The 15,323-nt window shown below is 42.0% G+C and overlaps 1 protein-coding gene across 1 annotated transcript in view; it reads left to right on the top strand.

Annotated features, from left to right (window-relative positions):
* Positions 1 to 3,944: 3,944 nt before the first annotated feature.
* The window catches only part of CD180 (CD180 molecule), an 82,023-nt gene continuing 70,644 nt past the window's right edge, over positions 3,945 to 15,323 (top strand). Inside the window, exon 1 of the mRNA XM_078677310.1 lies at positions 3,945 to 4,055. Within this exon, the coding sequence (XP_078533436.1) occupies positions 3,954 to 4,055 (102 nt within the window). The 5' untranslated portion in view covers positions 3,945 to 3,953. The remainder of the gene's footprint in view (positions 4,056 to 15,323) is intronic.

Below are 15,323 nucleotides of genomic sequence, written 5' to 3'. Positions count from 1 at the left end.
CTGGAGGATTCTAGAAGAAATATGCTCAAGACCGAAATGTTTTAAATGGTCTGTCTGATAACATCAGATTGTAATCTAGGGAGGACTACAGCAGTGTATTTGTGGCTTCATTTTCACGTGTGACTAGACCACTTAAATGCTTACTTATGGCCTTATGTATTCGTGCAACTTCACATTATTAATGTAATGTAGTGCATTTGATTAGTTAGAAAAAGTGCATTTACTTAGTAATCTCGAGATTTATATGAATGTAAATAGTAATGTTTTTCCAACAGTAACAACAAATTAGAGTTCTCATATATATCTGCATTGGTGCAGTTTGAATAATATTGTTAATTCTTATATATTCACGTACTAATGCGAGTAATACTTAGCATTTATTTTATGACTTAAAATGTTATTCATTTGAATAGTAATCTGCATCCATATTGCACCCGTATATGTATCCGTAATCATGCATTCGTCTATGTATCTGTAATCATGCATTTAAAATATGTGTTGATATGCTTGCCGGGAAACAACCTTTACAACGCAGTCATCATATCGCACTATATTTACAACACAGTCATTACATCGCAACATCCTTTACAACGCACGTCAATACACCGCAACCATTACATTGCATGTCACTACAATGCATGACACTACAACGCATGTCACTACAACGCAGGCATTACATTGCATGTCACTACAACGCATACCATTACAATGCATAGTACCCCTACTCTATCCAACACTTACCCTACTGTTGCACCCCATAGAGTTAGAATAGTAATTTTTACCCATACACTATCCAACACTTACCCTACTGTTTCACCCCTGGAGTTAGAATAGTAATTTTTACCCCTACACTATCCAACATTTACCTTAAATGCAATGTAATGGTATGCGTTGTAAAGTAATAATGCAATGTAATGGAATGTGTTGTAAATGTAGTTTTAAAAAATGTGTTGGAGTGGCATGCGATGTAAATGTATGCATTGTAAGGGATGTTGCAGTGTAAAAACTGCATTGTAAAGGCATGCGTTGTAAATGTATGCATTGTAATGTCATACATTCATGCTTGCCACACTAAATTGACCAAAGGACTTAAGCATTTGGGTTTTCCAATATATCACCTATAATGTGAACATTTGCTTTGGATGCCATGTTTTCTCTCCTCTGCAGGTGCAGTCATATCATCTAATGAATAAAGAAAGCATATTGTGTGAAAGAGATAGTGGGGTTCGGAAGGAGTATTTTTGGCAAGAATAAGAACCCTTAACAAATGGAGGACTACTTTCCATGCAAAATGGGGGAGATGGGAGGAATCCAAGGATGTTCTAATGTGCGGACCAAAGGAAAGAATTCTCGAGTGTAGTTGCCAAGATTTATTGTTTGAAGGTGGAAAATAATGAGACATGGGATATCAAATTCTCTAAGGTTCTTTTATAGGTATAATTGACAATGGTTTTATTCAGATCCGTTTTAGACTTTGAGAGGTACAGGCCTCTTTGCAAAATCTCTGTTGTTTGGCTTCATGTTATACAATATTCTTTCCCTTTAGAGAACTTCTACAGAGGTTCTGCTATGCTGACACCTTTTTGCTTCCCTGACTTAAATAGGATTTCCCTGCTCCCTAGTTTAGAATAGAGCTTAATAGATGTTCTTAGACAACCTAATGTATTGGCAGTAGGATCGAAACTTTCAATCTAATTCAATCTAATTATCAGACTTTGTATTACATCTACAGAATTCCTCATTTTCTTTCTGTTATTAAAGATACATTTTGCCCAACGTTTTGGAATTCCATTTGTGATTTTTTATTTTCATACTGTGTTTCTGCAACTGATTTATATCAGCTTGGCTTTGAATGTGTAAGAGATCCATACTTAATCCCATCTTCCGACTCAGAGTTTTACTGTGTGGTCAAATGGACTGTGATTATGAAATTGTAATTGAGCCTAACTCCTTGTATTTCTCAGGCACCTACAAACTTCCATTGCAGAGGGCAAGAAAGGAGGAGCCCAAATTCGATGTGTTAACAATAACGTCACAGGACTCCACATCGCAATCCTGTAGCTTTATCAGAACCGCTGCTGCACAACGCATTCTCGACGTGGAATCTTGCAATGCTCTGCAAACCAGGATTTAGGATTCTTTTTTCAGCTGGCCTAACTTGGTCCCTATTTCCAGCCTACACTCCATCGTGGTCAGCCTGAACTTGTGACTTTGTCTCACTCTGGCGCGACCAGATAGCCACAGTTGATGCTTTGTGCTTTTAGGCACTCTTTTAACTTAAATATTTAAATATTGCATATTTGTGGGTCTGGAGATTGGGTATTTTGGCGTTTTGGTAGCAAAGATTTTTTTTTAATTAACTCTAATTTTCTAAATTGGTGCAGCATTTTTCTTGTGTTGTGTTTTCACATTATTACTGTTTCAAATGCTGCATACATTCTTTACTCTAAGGTAGACCTAACTGCTTTGTGCCAAACTACCAGATGGTTAAGCACAGGTTAAATTGAGGTTTGCTTGTGTTCCACTCTGACAGATTCTGGTTGCTACTGGAGTAGAGTTTTACCCCCCTCAAACAGTAACTCAATTTCTAACAGCCTGTATGTGCATCAATGACAATTTTAGACCAATCTTGAATCAAGGAATGGGACACTCACATGTAGGCTAAGGCTTAAGACCTGATGTGATGCTCCCTAAACTGTACAACGTTGCTTCTTACAGTGACATGCATATGCTCTACAGGTCTGATACCTGGCATGGTGGATAGGTGACCGCATGTACCTTGACAGCCACATGGCCAATGTGTAGCATGGAAGGTCAGATTTCAGCACAGTGGCAAACTTCTGTGTTCCATGCCGCACGTGGTCTAGTTATAGTGCACCATGAGCATACAGTATGTTGTCATGCCTTGCCTACTTCACAGTGTTTGCGGCTGCAGAAACGTTTTCCAAACTGAACAGGTGGCATTTTATGTGTGCTTGCAGCTCCACCAGCCGACTCATAGATTGCCATTTCTGTTTAGGCTGTAGGTTTCATCCTGCTACTTTGGCTTGAATTGATCTAGGCATTTGATCAATACCATAAGTTCTCAGCCCCCATCTTGCTGCATTGTGATTATGACGTCGTTTATAGCATTGCCCATTTGGTGGGTTCATTTATACCACTATTCATAAATAAGCAAGTTGGGTAAAGTCCAGTACGTTATCACAAAGCATGACGTGCCTCCAGGCCATGTTAATGCAGGTGCTCCAGAGGGGTCATGTAGGGCAGATGTCCTGAATGCTCTGCTAACTTCTCCACTAACCACATAAAGATGTCCCTTGGTGGGCAGCCAACGCCCTGCTCCGCTGACTTCCTGAGCAGGGTAATGAGGTGCGGCCACACACGGCAGTCCACTTGATTAACGTGTAAATGCCACTCTGTCCTTGAAAGGTAAGCCTACTGTGAACGCCGTTACTCCAGAAAAAGATGTATTCACGCGAGGACGATGCTCTGGAGAATGTTTTAAGATAAAGTGATTTTCCTCGTATACACGGTTTACCATTAAAACCCCTAGCCCAGAACTGATCATGGCTACCAGCAACACCCATAAACAACGTGTTTATCTGCGAATCACACTCTTTGTTCATAACATTTGGAAAACAAGAACAACTTTTAGACAGAAAGAAACTTGGTCTACGATTAAAACTTGGTCCGAAAATTACATTCTAATTAGGATTTTATAGCACCTGACAATAAAAATCCTGTGGACAGTTTTTAATGCCCTTCTGCTGAAATAAATTAGCATATTACTCCCAGTTACGGTTTCAGATCTCTGCTTTCAGTGGCATTGCTTGCTTCTGCTTTTTCTTCAACTTTGTTGGTACCTCCGATACCAGACGCTGCACCGAAGCTGGACGCAATGTTACACTAGGCACAAACTGCTAATTGCAGTGGTGGTGCGAGATTTCTTTTCGATGGCTCTCGGCAAATGTCTCCTCGCCCTGGCCCTGGCTGTCCACCTCGGGTTTGAGGCCTCGAAACAGGAAGTTTCAGTCGCTGAGAAGACCTGCGTGGAGGTAAGTAAAAGAGCGCGTGCCTTATTTATGAAAAAATAATACGCGCTGCTCAACGCCGCTTGGGTTGAGGCGCGCCGAGCTTCACATTTAAGAAACACGAGTTTATCACAAACTATGATTGAATTTATTTGCGTTTGCCACAAACATTTCCCCTGAACACAGATCAAATTATAAAAACATGGCATTAAAGGATATTGGAAACAGACGGCAACATAGTGCATTTATGTGGACATTCATCAAGCCAAAATCGGCTCGCAAAGGGCCAGATTCTGAGAATCTGGCCCTTTGCGAGCGCTATTTTTGCATTTGGGATTCATCATCCCAAATGCAAAAATCGCAAACCAGAAATCGCAAATAATTGCATTTAAGGAATCTCAATTTGAGATTCCTTAAATGCAATTCATGTACCAATTTAAAATTGCGAATTCGCAATCTGGGGCCGCTATTTACCGCGAAGTCTAACTACGTGGTAAATAGCGAAAACTTAGAAAAATGCACTTTAGTGCATTTTTCTAAGTCGTATGTTACACACACATGTCCTTTGGACATGTGTGTGCGCAACACCAGAGTACATTACCATTTCAGGGGTGCTACAGGGTGTCCTTTGGACACCTTGGCACCCTTGAAATCGCTTCCTTATTTGCGATTCGCTAATTGCGAATAGCAAATAAGGAATGACTCCCCATTCATTCCTATGGGCCTTTAGGCCCATAGGAATGAATGGGAAAGCCATTCCTTATTTGCGATTCGCAATTAGCGAATCGCAAATAAGGAAGCAGTAGAAATCGCAAAAAATATTGCGATTTCTACATGCATCCCGTTTTGCGAGTCTTTAATAGCGATTCCTTAATATTCGCTATTAAGGACTCGCAAAACAGGACTTTGATGAATCTGGGGGTTAGTTCCGAAAAAATATTTGCGCCTATTATGCAGGACCGAGGTTTTAGACATACATAATTAGCAACAGATTAAAATCAGGGACTTATGTCTGTACAGTTCTCGGCATAGAATTCTTCTGACATGAAAAGTTATCTTTTGACTAGTGTTTTTCCGTCTTCTCAAGCTAAATGATGGTTTAGGTTGAAATCTCATAAAGTTCCCACTATCTACAGTTTAATGTTCGGTGTGTCTCTCGGTTGAACCTGTGTCATTTCGTAAGCTATGTCACTTAGCATTATGCTATCTTGAACACAGTTTCCAGGGTACCCCTCAAAAAATGCCCACAGTGCAAGAGACAGCTGGGTCTTAGTGATAAACTGTGGTAGCAGTCAATGTCCAAGGCAGGAAGCTCTGGATTCTTGGGTTGTCTAGAAATGTGTGCTCTCATGAATACTATTCGACCATTTAAAACCTCCTCGTGGCTATTCGCACGGTTTTTAGAAGAATGGCTTCTAAGGATTTGGTCACTTTTTTGTTTCACGGTCTTATATCTTGTGATATGAATTCACAGACAATTTTATTTGTCCTCCATACCTGGAGGAATATATATAACCTACTGGCAGGCGCCGGTAGAGAGCTATAGTTAAGACCATGTTTCCATAGAAAAAGCGTTTATTGACTTGCCTACATCTTTGGTGTTGTTTGATGAATCTTCACAAAAGTTTCCAAAAATAAAATGTCATAGCTCGTCTTGTGCATGGAAAGTTTCAGGGTGCTCCGTCTAGTGGGAGCCTAAAAAAAAGTGTTTCACATGTTAATTCCCGTAGGAGCTTTAGCCACAACTGCAGCCCGAACAACTGGACGGGATTACACCAAATTTGGCAAGAAGGTGGATTTTCGTTTGCAGATCACGCTTTCAGTTATGCGGTGTAAATCCATTCAGTGGTTGTTGAGAAATTTAAGGAAATCCAAATTTTGATATCTGGGATTGCAGCTAATTTGTGAATAAGAACAAGCTCTGCAGGGAAGTGCATGGCTCTGATTGGCTGCAAACACTTCAACTAGGAAGTGTTGGCAGCCATTTTAGGACTTGGCTTCAGCCGAGTCCCACAAAAAATTGTAAAGAAAAAGAAAAGGGGATAGGGTAGGAATATCCTGACCCCCAATCCTTGGTCTTGGGGCTCCAGAGTGATCCCGGCAGTGCAAAAAAACATTAAGAGAAAAAAAAGTGCTAAAAATTCACAAAATTCCTGAGTTAGCAGCAAAAATGAAAAAAATAGCAAAGCGCAAGCTCCAGCGCTTGTTTATACTAAAGCCCCCGGGTGGGCCAAGTCCCAGGAGCATGCAGAGTTTATTTTTATAAAACTGGAGGGGACACATCGGGCACCCATCCAAGGGCTTCATAATGCCCTGGGGACCACCACCTCCCTGGGGCTAATGCCAATTTTAATTGTGGGGCTGCACAGAGCCCCCTGGGACCAACACCTCCCTGGGGCTTTAATTATAAACATGGTGTGGGGGGCTGTGGAGACTCCCTCGGGCCCCGGCGACCACCACTTCCCTAGAGCTTATGTAAATATGGTGCGGGGCTGCGCTGACCCACCCATGCTCGAGGACCACCACCTCCCCAGGGCTTTCTTGTTTTATAAGGTGGAGGGGGGCATTCGGCCCCCCACACGACCTGTTCTTGGCCCCGGGGACCACCCATCCCCAGGGAGGCCCGTGCAAATAGAAGGAGGGGGACGCCCGGCTTCCCTCCTGGAGTCATACATGGCCCTGGGGACCTCCACTCCCAGGGAGGGAGCCGGCAGAAACCACAGGAGCTTTAGGCTCCCTCACAGTCCCATTGAAAATTACAGAAAGAGGCAAAATAAAGGTCAGAAGGGAGCAGAAAGAGGCAGACTAAACGTCAGAAAAAACAAAAAGAGGCAGAATAAAGGTCAGCAACAAGCAGAAAGAGGCAAGATAAAGGAGAGAAACGAGCAGACACAGGCTAAATAAAGGTAAGCAATGAGCAGAAAGAGGCAAAATAAAGGTGAGAAACAAGCAGAAAGAGGTAGATAAAGGTGAGAAACGACCAGCAAGATGCAAAATAAAAGGGAGAAACAAGCAGAAAGAGGCAAAATAGAGGTCAGTAACCAGCAGCAAGAAGCAAAATAAAGGAGAGAAACTAGCAGAAAGAGGCTGACTAAAGGTGAGTAAAGAGCATCAAAAGGCAAAATAAAAGTGAGAATTGAGCAGAACTAGGCAGAATAAAGGTGAGCAACGAGCAGAAAGAGGCAAGATAAAGGTGAGAAACAAGTAGAAAGAGGCAGGATAAAAGTCAGAAACGAGCAGAAACAGGCCACATAAAGGTCAGCAATGAGCAGAAAGAAGCCAAATGAAGGTCAGCAACAAGCAGAAAAAGGCAAAATAGAAGTCAGAAACTAGCTGAAAAAGCCAGAATAAGTGTCAGCAACAAGCAGATTGAGGCAAAATAGAGGTCAGAATCGAGCAGCAAGAGGCAGAATAAAGGTCAGCAATGAACAGAAAGAGGCAAAATAAAGATCAGCAGCGAGCAGAAAGAGGCAAGATAAAGGTCTGAATCAAGTAGAAAGAGGCAGTATAAAGGCCTGAATCGAGCATAACGAGGGAAAATAAAGGTAAGCAATGAGCAGAAAGAGGCAAAACAGAGATCAGCACCAAGCAGAAAAAGGAAAAAGAAGGCCAGAAAGAGGCAGGATAATGGCCAGCAACGAGCAGAAAGAGACAACATAGAGATCAGAAACAGGCAGAAAGAGGTCAAATAGAGTTCAGAAATTAGCAGAATGAGGCAAAATAGAGGTCAGGAATTAGCAGAAAGTAGCAAAATAGAGGTCAGAAATGAGTAGAAAGAGGTATAATAAAGGTCAGAAGTGAGCAGAAAAGCGTATAAGATGAGTAGAGAACAAGCAGACCCTCTCAAGCACTCAGGAACCAACTCTCAGACCCAGTCAGACACTCATTCATCCATTTACAGAATCACTCATGCTCTCTCATCCACTCACAGATCCACTCAGAGACTCACACACCCACTTATAACCCACTCAGAGATTCATGTACCCACTCATAGACCCACTCAGACACTCATGAAGTCACTCACATACTGACTGACATGTTCATGGGGCACTCGCAAATCCACTCAGACACTCTCAGACCCACTCTGACTCACATGCTCCCACTCACACACCCACCTAGACACTCATCCACTCACTCACACACTTACTCTTAAATGTTACAGTTAGGAAATCATATTAAAAAACATAGATATTCACTGAAAAACAAAGGCTACAGCGACATTATGGGTAGGAAATTGAATTAAACAAATCTTAGAAACTTAATGAAAAAAACAAAAGTTGCAGGGATGTTACAGTTAGGAAACATAATTAGTTAAAACCATAGAAATTCACAAAGTTTACAGGGACTATATAGTTACGCTCAGATTTCATTCATACAAAACCAGTGAAATTTAGCAGTTATAGTTAGCAGAGCTAACTATAACTTTTGCCCCCACAATACACTGCTTAAGACCTCACTTATTACATCATTCATGACATGGTCAGTGACATCACTGATGACATCTCAAATGATATCACTAATGACCACTGATTACATCATCCACAGAACCACTTACACACTAACTCACAACCCTTACAACCTCTCATAAACCTACTCACATAGCCACACAACCACTCACATATCCATTCACAGACCTATACAAGTACACACACAACCACTTAGTCAACCATACTGCCACTCACATACCTACTCACTCACTCACTCATAAGCCATTCATACACCCACTCACCCTTACAGCTACTCATATAACTAGTCACTCACCTTTACACACACTCATGTACCCACTCACTCATTCATACAGTCATTTACACACCCACTCATACACCCATGGAGCCACTCACACATTCAGTCACTCACCCACACAGGCACTCAGACATTTATATTCACTTACCCATAAAGCCCCTAGCTTACCCACTCAGTCATTCATACAGGCACCCAGACAGCCAATCGCTCATCCTGACAGCTACTCATATACTCAATCACTCACCCACACAACCACACACACACTCACCCATAAAGCTACACACTCATTCACTCACTCACCCATACAGTCTCTCAATATAGCCACTCACTCACCCATACAAGCACTCAACACTCACTCACAACCATGTTCCATTCACACATCCATAGAAGCGCTCCCACATCTGCTCACTCACCCATACAGCCATTGACACAGACACTCACTCTCCAATGCAGCCATTCGCACACCAATTCACTTAATCGAAACACCCACTCTAATAGCCAATCACTCACCCATATAAAAACGTATACACCCAAGCACTCACTCATTCAGCCATTCAGACACCCACTCACTCAGCGTTACAGGCACTCACACATCCAGTCACCCACTCATACAGCCACTCACACAGCTGCTCAATCACCCACAGGCCACTGATACACCTACTCACTAACCAATACAGCCACTCACACAGCCACTCAATCACCTACATAGCAAATCACACACCCACTTATTCACCCATAGAGCCACTCACATACCCAAACAGTCACTCACACATGCTTACACACAGTCATTCACATAATATATGATAGAAGTAGTATCACTCTTTAGTAGTACACCTAGTATACTAATGTAACTTTTGTAGTGCTAAAGCATATGTGTTTAACAATCATAAACTCCTTGAAAATACACTCACTGGATGATGTCATTAGTAATGTCATCCGTGATGTCACTGACCATGTCATGAGAGATGTAATATGTGAGGTCATAAGCAGTACTTTGCGGGGGCGTACGTTATAGTTAGCTCAGCTAATTATAACTGCTGGATTTCACTGGTTTTGTATGAGTGAAATCTGAGCCTAACTATAACATCCCTGTACCCTTTGTTTTTTCAGTGAATATATAAATGTATTCACTGAAAAAACTAAGGTTACAGATTGTTAGCCTCAGTTTTCACTCACACAATACCAGTGAAATTCAGCAGTTATACTTACCTGAGCTAATGATAACTTACCCCCCTGCAATGACTGCTTATGACCTCACATATTACACCACTCATGACATGGTCAGTGACATCACTGATGCCATCATCAAGCTGGGCCTGGTGGCTTAGTGGACTAATGCATCCACTGCAGGGGCCTGTGTTTGATCTCATGGTCACAGGTTCAAATCCCAGTGGGTCCACTCAGCCTCACATCTTTTCTGAGGTTGATAAAATGAGTACCATTGAGTTGGGTAACAAAAAACATCTGTTATTCAGTCCCAAGATACCCCGTTAGGGGTGAACATGCACTTTACAAACATACATGTTATGTTATCATCAAATGAGTGTAAGTGTTATCTAAGAGTTTGAGTGCTATATATGTGTATATATATATATATATATATATTTATTTATATATATATATATATATATATATATTTATTTATTTATTTATAGAGTTTTGTATAGCGCGGACAAGACCCGTGGGTATCAGAGCGCTTAACAAGGAAAGAGATTACATATAGACATTATAAAAGCATTGATAATAACAAATAGATATGAGGTAGAAGGCAATGTACTCTAAAGATGTGATTAGATATATATATTCCTATTGTCTGTGCAATTAGCAGTAGATGCTTAACACGGAAAGAAATTACATATAGACATTATAATAGCATTAATAATAACAAATAGATATGAGGTAGAAGGCAGTGTACTGTAAGGACGTGATTAGATATATACACTCCTATTGTCTGCGCAATTAGCATTAGATGTCGAGCAGGCTTGGCTCGGGTCGGAATAGCAAACCTAGCTCGGTGGGGTAGGGTTATAAGGCATTCCAGTGCATCTCAAGGATAAAATGGATAGATAAATACAGTGAGGTAGCGGTTATAAAGTTTGTCTGTGAGATATAGTTATAGGTGTCTGGCCTCAGCTTGAACACGGCAACAGTCATTTTTCATGACGGGGAACAACCCTCTATTATTGTAAGTGATCGTCCCAGTAATCTTAATTTTCTATGTAGGGTATTTACTCATCAAGTGGCTCTTCAGTTCTCGTTTGAATGTCATTGTATTTTGAATCGTCCTGATGTTTGGAGGGAGTGAGTTCCAGATTCTGGGGGCGGCTCCAGAGAATGCTCGGTTGTAGGTCTTTTTCTTGTGGAAAAAGGCTGGTCGTAGTAGTAACTCTTTTGCGCTTCTGGTTGTTCTGTTACCCCCTGATAGCTTAAGTTTCTTGGCTAGGTATCTAGGCATGTTGTAGTGAACCGCTTTATGTGTAATACAGGCCATCTTCATTTGAATTCTGGCCTCGTAAGGTAGCCAGTTTAGTGCTTTCAGGTGCGGGGATATGTGATCGAATTTTCTCGTTCCCGTAATGAGTCTAGCCGCTGCATTGAGGCAGGCTTTTAGTGGTGCAGTGGATGTTTTCGGTAGACCCGCTAATGTGGTGCAGCCATATTCGATCCTCGAGATGACTAGTGATTGGATAGCCAGTTTTAGATCCGACTCTGAGATAAAGGGTTTCACTTTTCTTAAGTAATTCAAGTGGAAGCGGGCGCTCTTGGCCATTGAGTTAATATGATCTTTCATGTCGAGGTTTTCATCTAGTGTAATTCCAAGTGATTTGACTGAGTTAACTAGGGTCGGGGTGCAATTTAGCGCCGTCACCAGTTTAGTTCATTCTTTAACTTCAGATTGGCTCCTTGTCGGTGAAATTAGCAGGAATTCTGTTTTCTGGGCATTTGGTTTCAGATGGTTTATTGTTAACCATCGCAAAGCTCTCTTTAGTGTACTGTTCATTAGGTCAATGTCCTCAAGGGAGGCGATCTTTATGTATAGTTGCGTGTCGTCTGCATACATATGATAGGATACCTGTGATTTTTGAAGGATCTCCGTGAGAGGTTCTACATACAAGTTGAATAGATCTGGGGATAGCGTTGAGCCTTGTGGAACCCCGATTGCATTGGGGCTCGGGGAGGAGATTGCTTGGTTAACCAGGCATCGCTGCGTCCTGTTCTGTAGGAAAGAATTGAACCATTTCAGCACGTTTCCGGACAGACCCATCCTGTCTTGTAGTCTGGTCATTAGCAATTCGTGCTTTACCGTGTCAAAAGCTGATGACAGGTCTAGGAGGATCAGTAAGCATGTTTGATTTCGGTCTAGGGCTTGTAGGGCGTCATCAACGATATGCAGGATCGCAGTTTCAGTGCTGTGCCCTGTTCTGAATCCTGATTGGCAATCGTCAAGTAGCGAAAATTTAGCGATGTGTTGACTTAGTTGGCCCTGCACGCATTTCTCAATGAGTTTGGCCAGTAGAGGGATGTTGGTCACTGGTCGATAGTTGTTCGGGTCTGTTACGTCAGCTGTCGGTTTTTTGAGGATGGGCATTACCTGCCCTGTTTTTAGGCAGTCAGGGAGGGTTCCTTGAGCAAGTGAGGCATTTATTATATCGGTCCAGATCGGAACTAGAGTGTGGCTGATTTCTCTTACACACTTTCCCGGTAGAGGGTCTTGGTAGTGGTTGTTCGGTCTAAGTTCCGCCAGCGTTTTGGCGATTTTTCCCTGGTCGTATAATTCAAATGTGTCCCATTTTGCCTTATTTTTTGTTTGGAGACCCTCTGCTGAGACATTGGCCTCATTTTTAGGTGGAGGAAGGGTCATAAGGTTAGTTGCTGCATTTGTGAGTTCAACTTCTAGCAATTTGGATTTTTCCGTGAAGAATGCAGAGAATTCCTCGCAGCTTATGGGTGTTTTTGTCTTCTCTTGAACCGTTTTGGCTAGTTTATTTGACTGTTGTTTTAAAATCTCGAAGAGCTTTCGTGGTCTGTTTAAGGCACTGTCCAATTCAGATCTGATAAATTCTTTTTTGGAGTTGATTATCCTTTTGTTATATTCTTTTCTTGTTTTTCTGATGGCTTTCAGTTCAGGGGAGGAGGGATGTTGTCTCCATTTCCTTTCGGCCATTCTCAGTTTGCGCCTATCCTCATTCAATGACTCATTAAACCAAGGATTTTTTGGTTTCTCTGAGACTTTTTTCAGTTTTTGGGGCATGGTGTCATTGACGATATTACCAATCGAGGTTAAGTAGTGGTCCGTCAGCTCATTGACATTTTGCTTATTGTTGGGTGGCTTCAGGTCTGTCTCACACCTTTCAACCAGTAGTTCAATATTAGCCTCTTTTGTGTCTCTGATCAGTTTCTTGAGATTGCGTGGTTGCACGGTCCTGCCCTTTTTCATTGTAGGTATCGCGAATGTTATGATGTGATGGTCAGACCAATCACATGGGTCTATAGCGAGGATTGATGCCTCATCCTTTCTTGAAATAATCCAGTCTAATGTCGCTCCATGTGAGTGAGTGGGTTGGCTGCATGATTGTATAAGTTTTAGCTCACTGAGGAAGTCTTTAAGCGAGTTGACCAGTTTGTCATTGCCGTCATCCCAGTGGAGGTTAAAGTCGCCCAGGAATATGTTATAGGCCTCCGAATTAGAGTTGGTCGTTATGATCTCCATCAGTTGCTCTGTGAACTTTGCGTTCTCTCCTGGTGGGTGGTAGAATGCGTGCAAGTTGCAACTTTGATTATTTGGTGTTCTCACCTTAATACCAAGGTATTCGCAGGATTCTAGGGGGTCAGATTGGAATTGGCAGACCTCGATCTCTGAACGGTGAATGCAAGCTATGCCTCCTCCCACATTCCTTGGTCTATCTAACCTGACGATGTTAAATTGTGGGGGTATTAAGAGATCCATGGTAGGAGATGATGATTCATTGAGCCATGTTTCGGTGAGGATGGCCAGGTCAATTTCCTTATTAATGATGAGGGCAGCTATGTCTGATGCATGTTTAGTTGCCGAACGACAATTAAGTAGTAGGCAATTCAGGGGTTTCTGTGATTTAACGAGTTTTTCACTATCGGATTCGGATGCCGTTAGCTGAATATGTTGTAAATTTTGGTGAATTGCTTTCCTGTCATTCTTTCTGTACATTCTGTTAGAGTCAATAGGTACTGTTTTGATCTTCTCCTCCCTACTGCAGGCAGGTTGTTCATAAGATCTGAGTAAGGCCAGAGCTTCTTCATTTGACAAGGGCTTGGTCCTGATAGGTCTGTTGGGTCTGAGTACCAGATTCTGGATATGTGAGACCTTGGTGTGCGTACTTATCGCCATCTCCCAGATTTTCCCAATTGTCTGTGAGATTTTCATCGAGTTTTGTGTCAGGTTGCCTACGAGCTTCTGGAGCTCATTGACTTCTTTCTGTGTTTGGGATGATTTCTTATGTGAGATAGACCTGGCAGGATGAGTATTGCAGTTTGCTCTTCTCCGTGAATGGTCTGTTCTCACTGCCACACATCTTTTCTTAGTGTCCTTAGTTTGGTTATGAATTCTGGCTCTATTCGAGATGTCCCCATTAGTACTTATGTTATGGGATGTAAGGGGTCTTTTTGTGGATAGGGATCTATGTGACTCAGGTCTAGCATTCGGTGTAGGCTGGGGGAGGTCGAAATCATTTACCTTGTTCATTTCGTTAACTTCAAAGAGGGACTCGCTTGGAGCTGGGGTACACTCTTCAGGCGCGGTGGAGTTGTGCGTTGGCGTCAGCGGTACTTTCCTTGGGGCCTGGTTCTTCACTTTGTTTCCAAGAATGGTGGACAGCGTTATCCTTTCTATCTCATTCTCTGGTATTACCATCTCGTTGTCGGTTAAATCTTCGGTGATAGCAGTTTGGTTGTTATGGCCGTCCGTTAGATTGGTGTCTCTAGTATTGGAGTCGTTATTTTCAAGTGCGATATCTGGTGGTGTCAAGTTATGTTGGTAGTTTGGTCTTTCAATGTATTCCTTCAAGTTTTGGAAAGTTATCTCAAATTTCTCGAGTTCTCTGTTGTTTGCTTGTATCAGCACTATTCCCGTTTTATACATAGTAATGCATAATTCTGTCTTACTTCTTTTGGTTAATGCGGTCGTTATCTTAGTGCCATATGGTATGTTTTTTATAGATTTAGTGAACAGCATATTTGAAAGGGCGTTGCGCCATTTGGCTGTTTTGTCTGTGTAGAATATAAGATCATTCATCATGATGCCTTTGACTCTGTCAAAATATGGGTCAGAGAACAGTATGTCCGGGTTTTTTCTCAGAGTATTGTGTTTGAATTTTTTGGCAGCATTTTTGGATAGCGTTGCAGGGTATTCTATGCTCTTTGCATAGGACCCAGTCGATCCTTGGTGTCTTCCATCCATTTTCGCTTCACATTGGGGGTCTGCAGGGGCCAATTGATTGTTATGTACTGAGTAGTTCCCAGCTGGTGTATCCTGGAGGATGTATAAATGAAGTAACTAAGTCCTATGGTTTCGAG

The sequence above is a fragment of the Lissotriton helveticus genome, chromosome 2_1, assembly GCF_964261635.1.
Source record: "Lissotriton helveticus chromosome 2_1, aLisHel1.1, whole genome shotgun sequence".
NCBI classification, from domain to species: Eukaryota; Metazoa; Chordata; class Amphibia; order Caudata; family Salamandridae; genus Lissotriton; species Lissotriton helveticus.
Note: the sequence above shows the minus strand (reverse complement) of the source record. Positions and strands in the feature narration are given on the sequence as shown.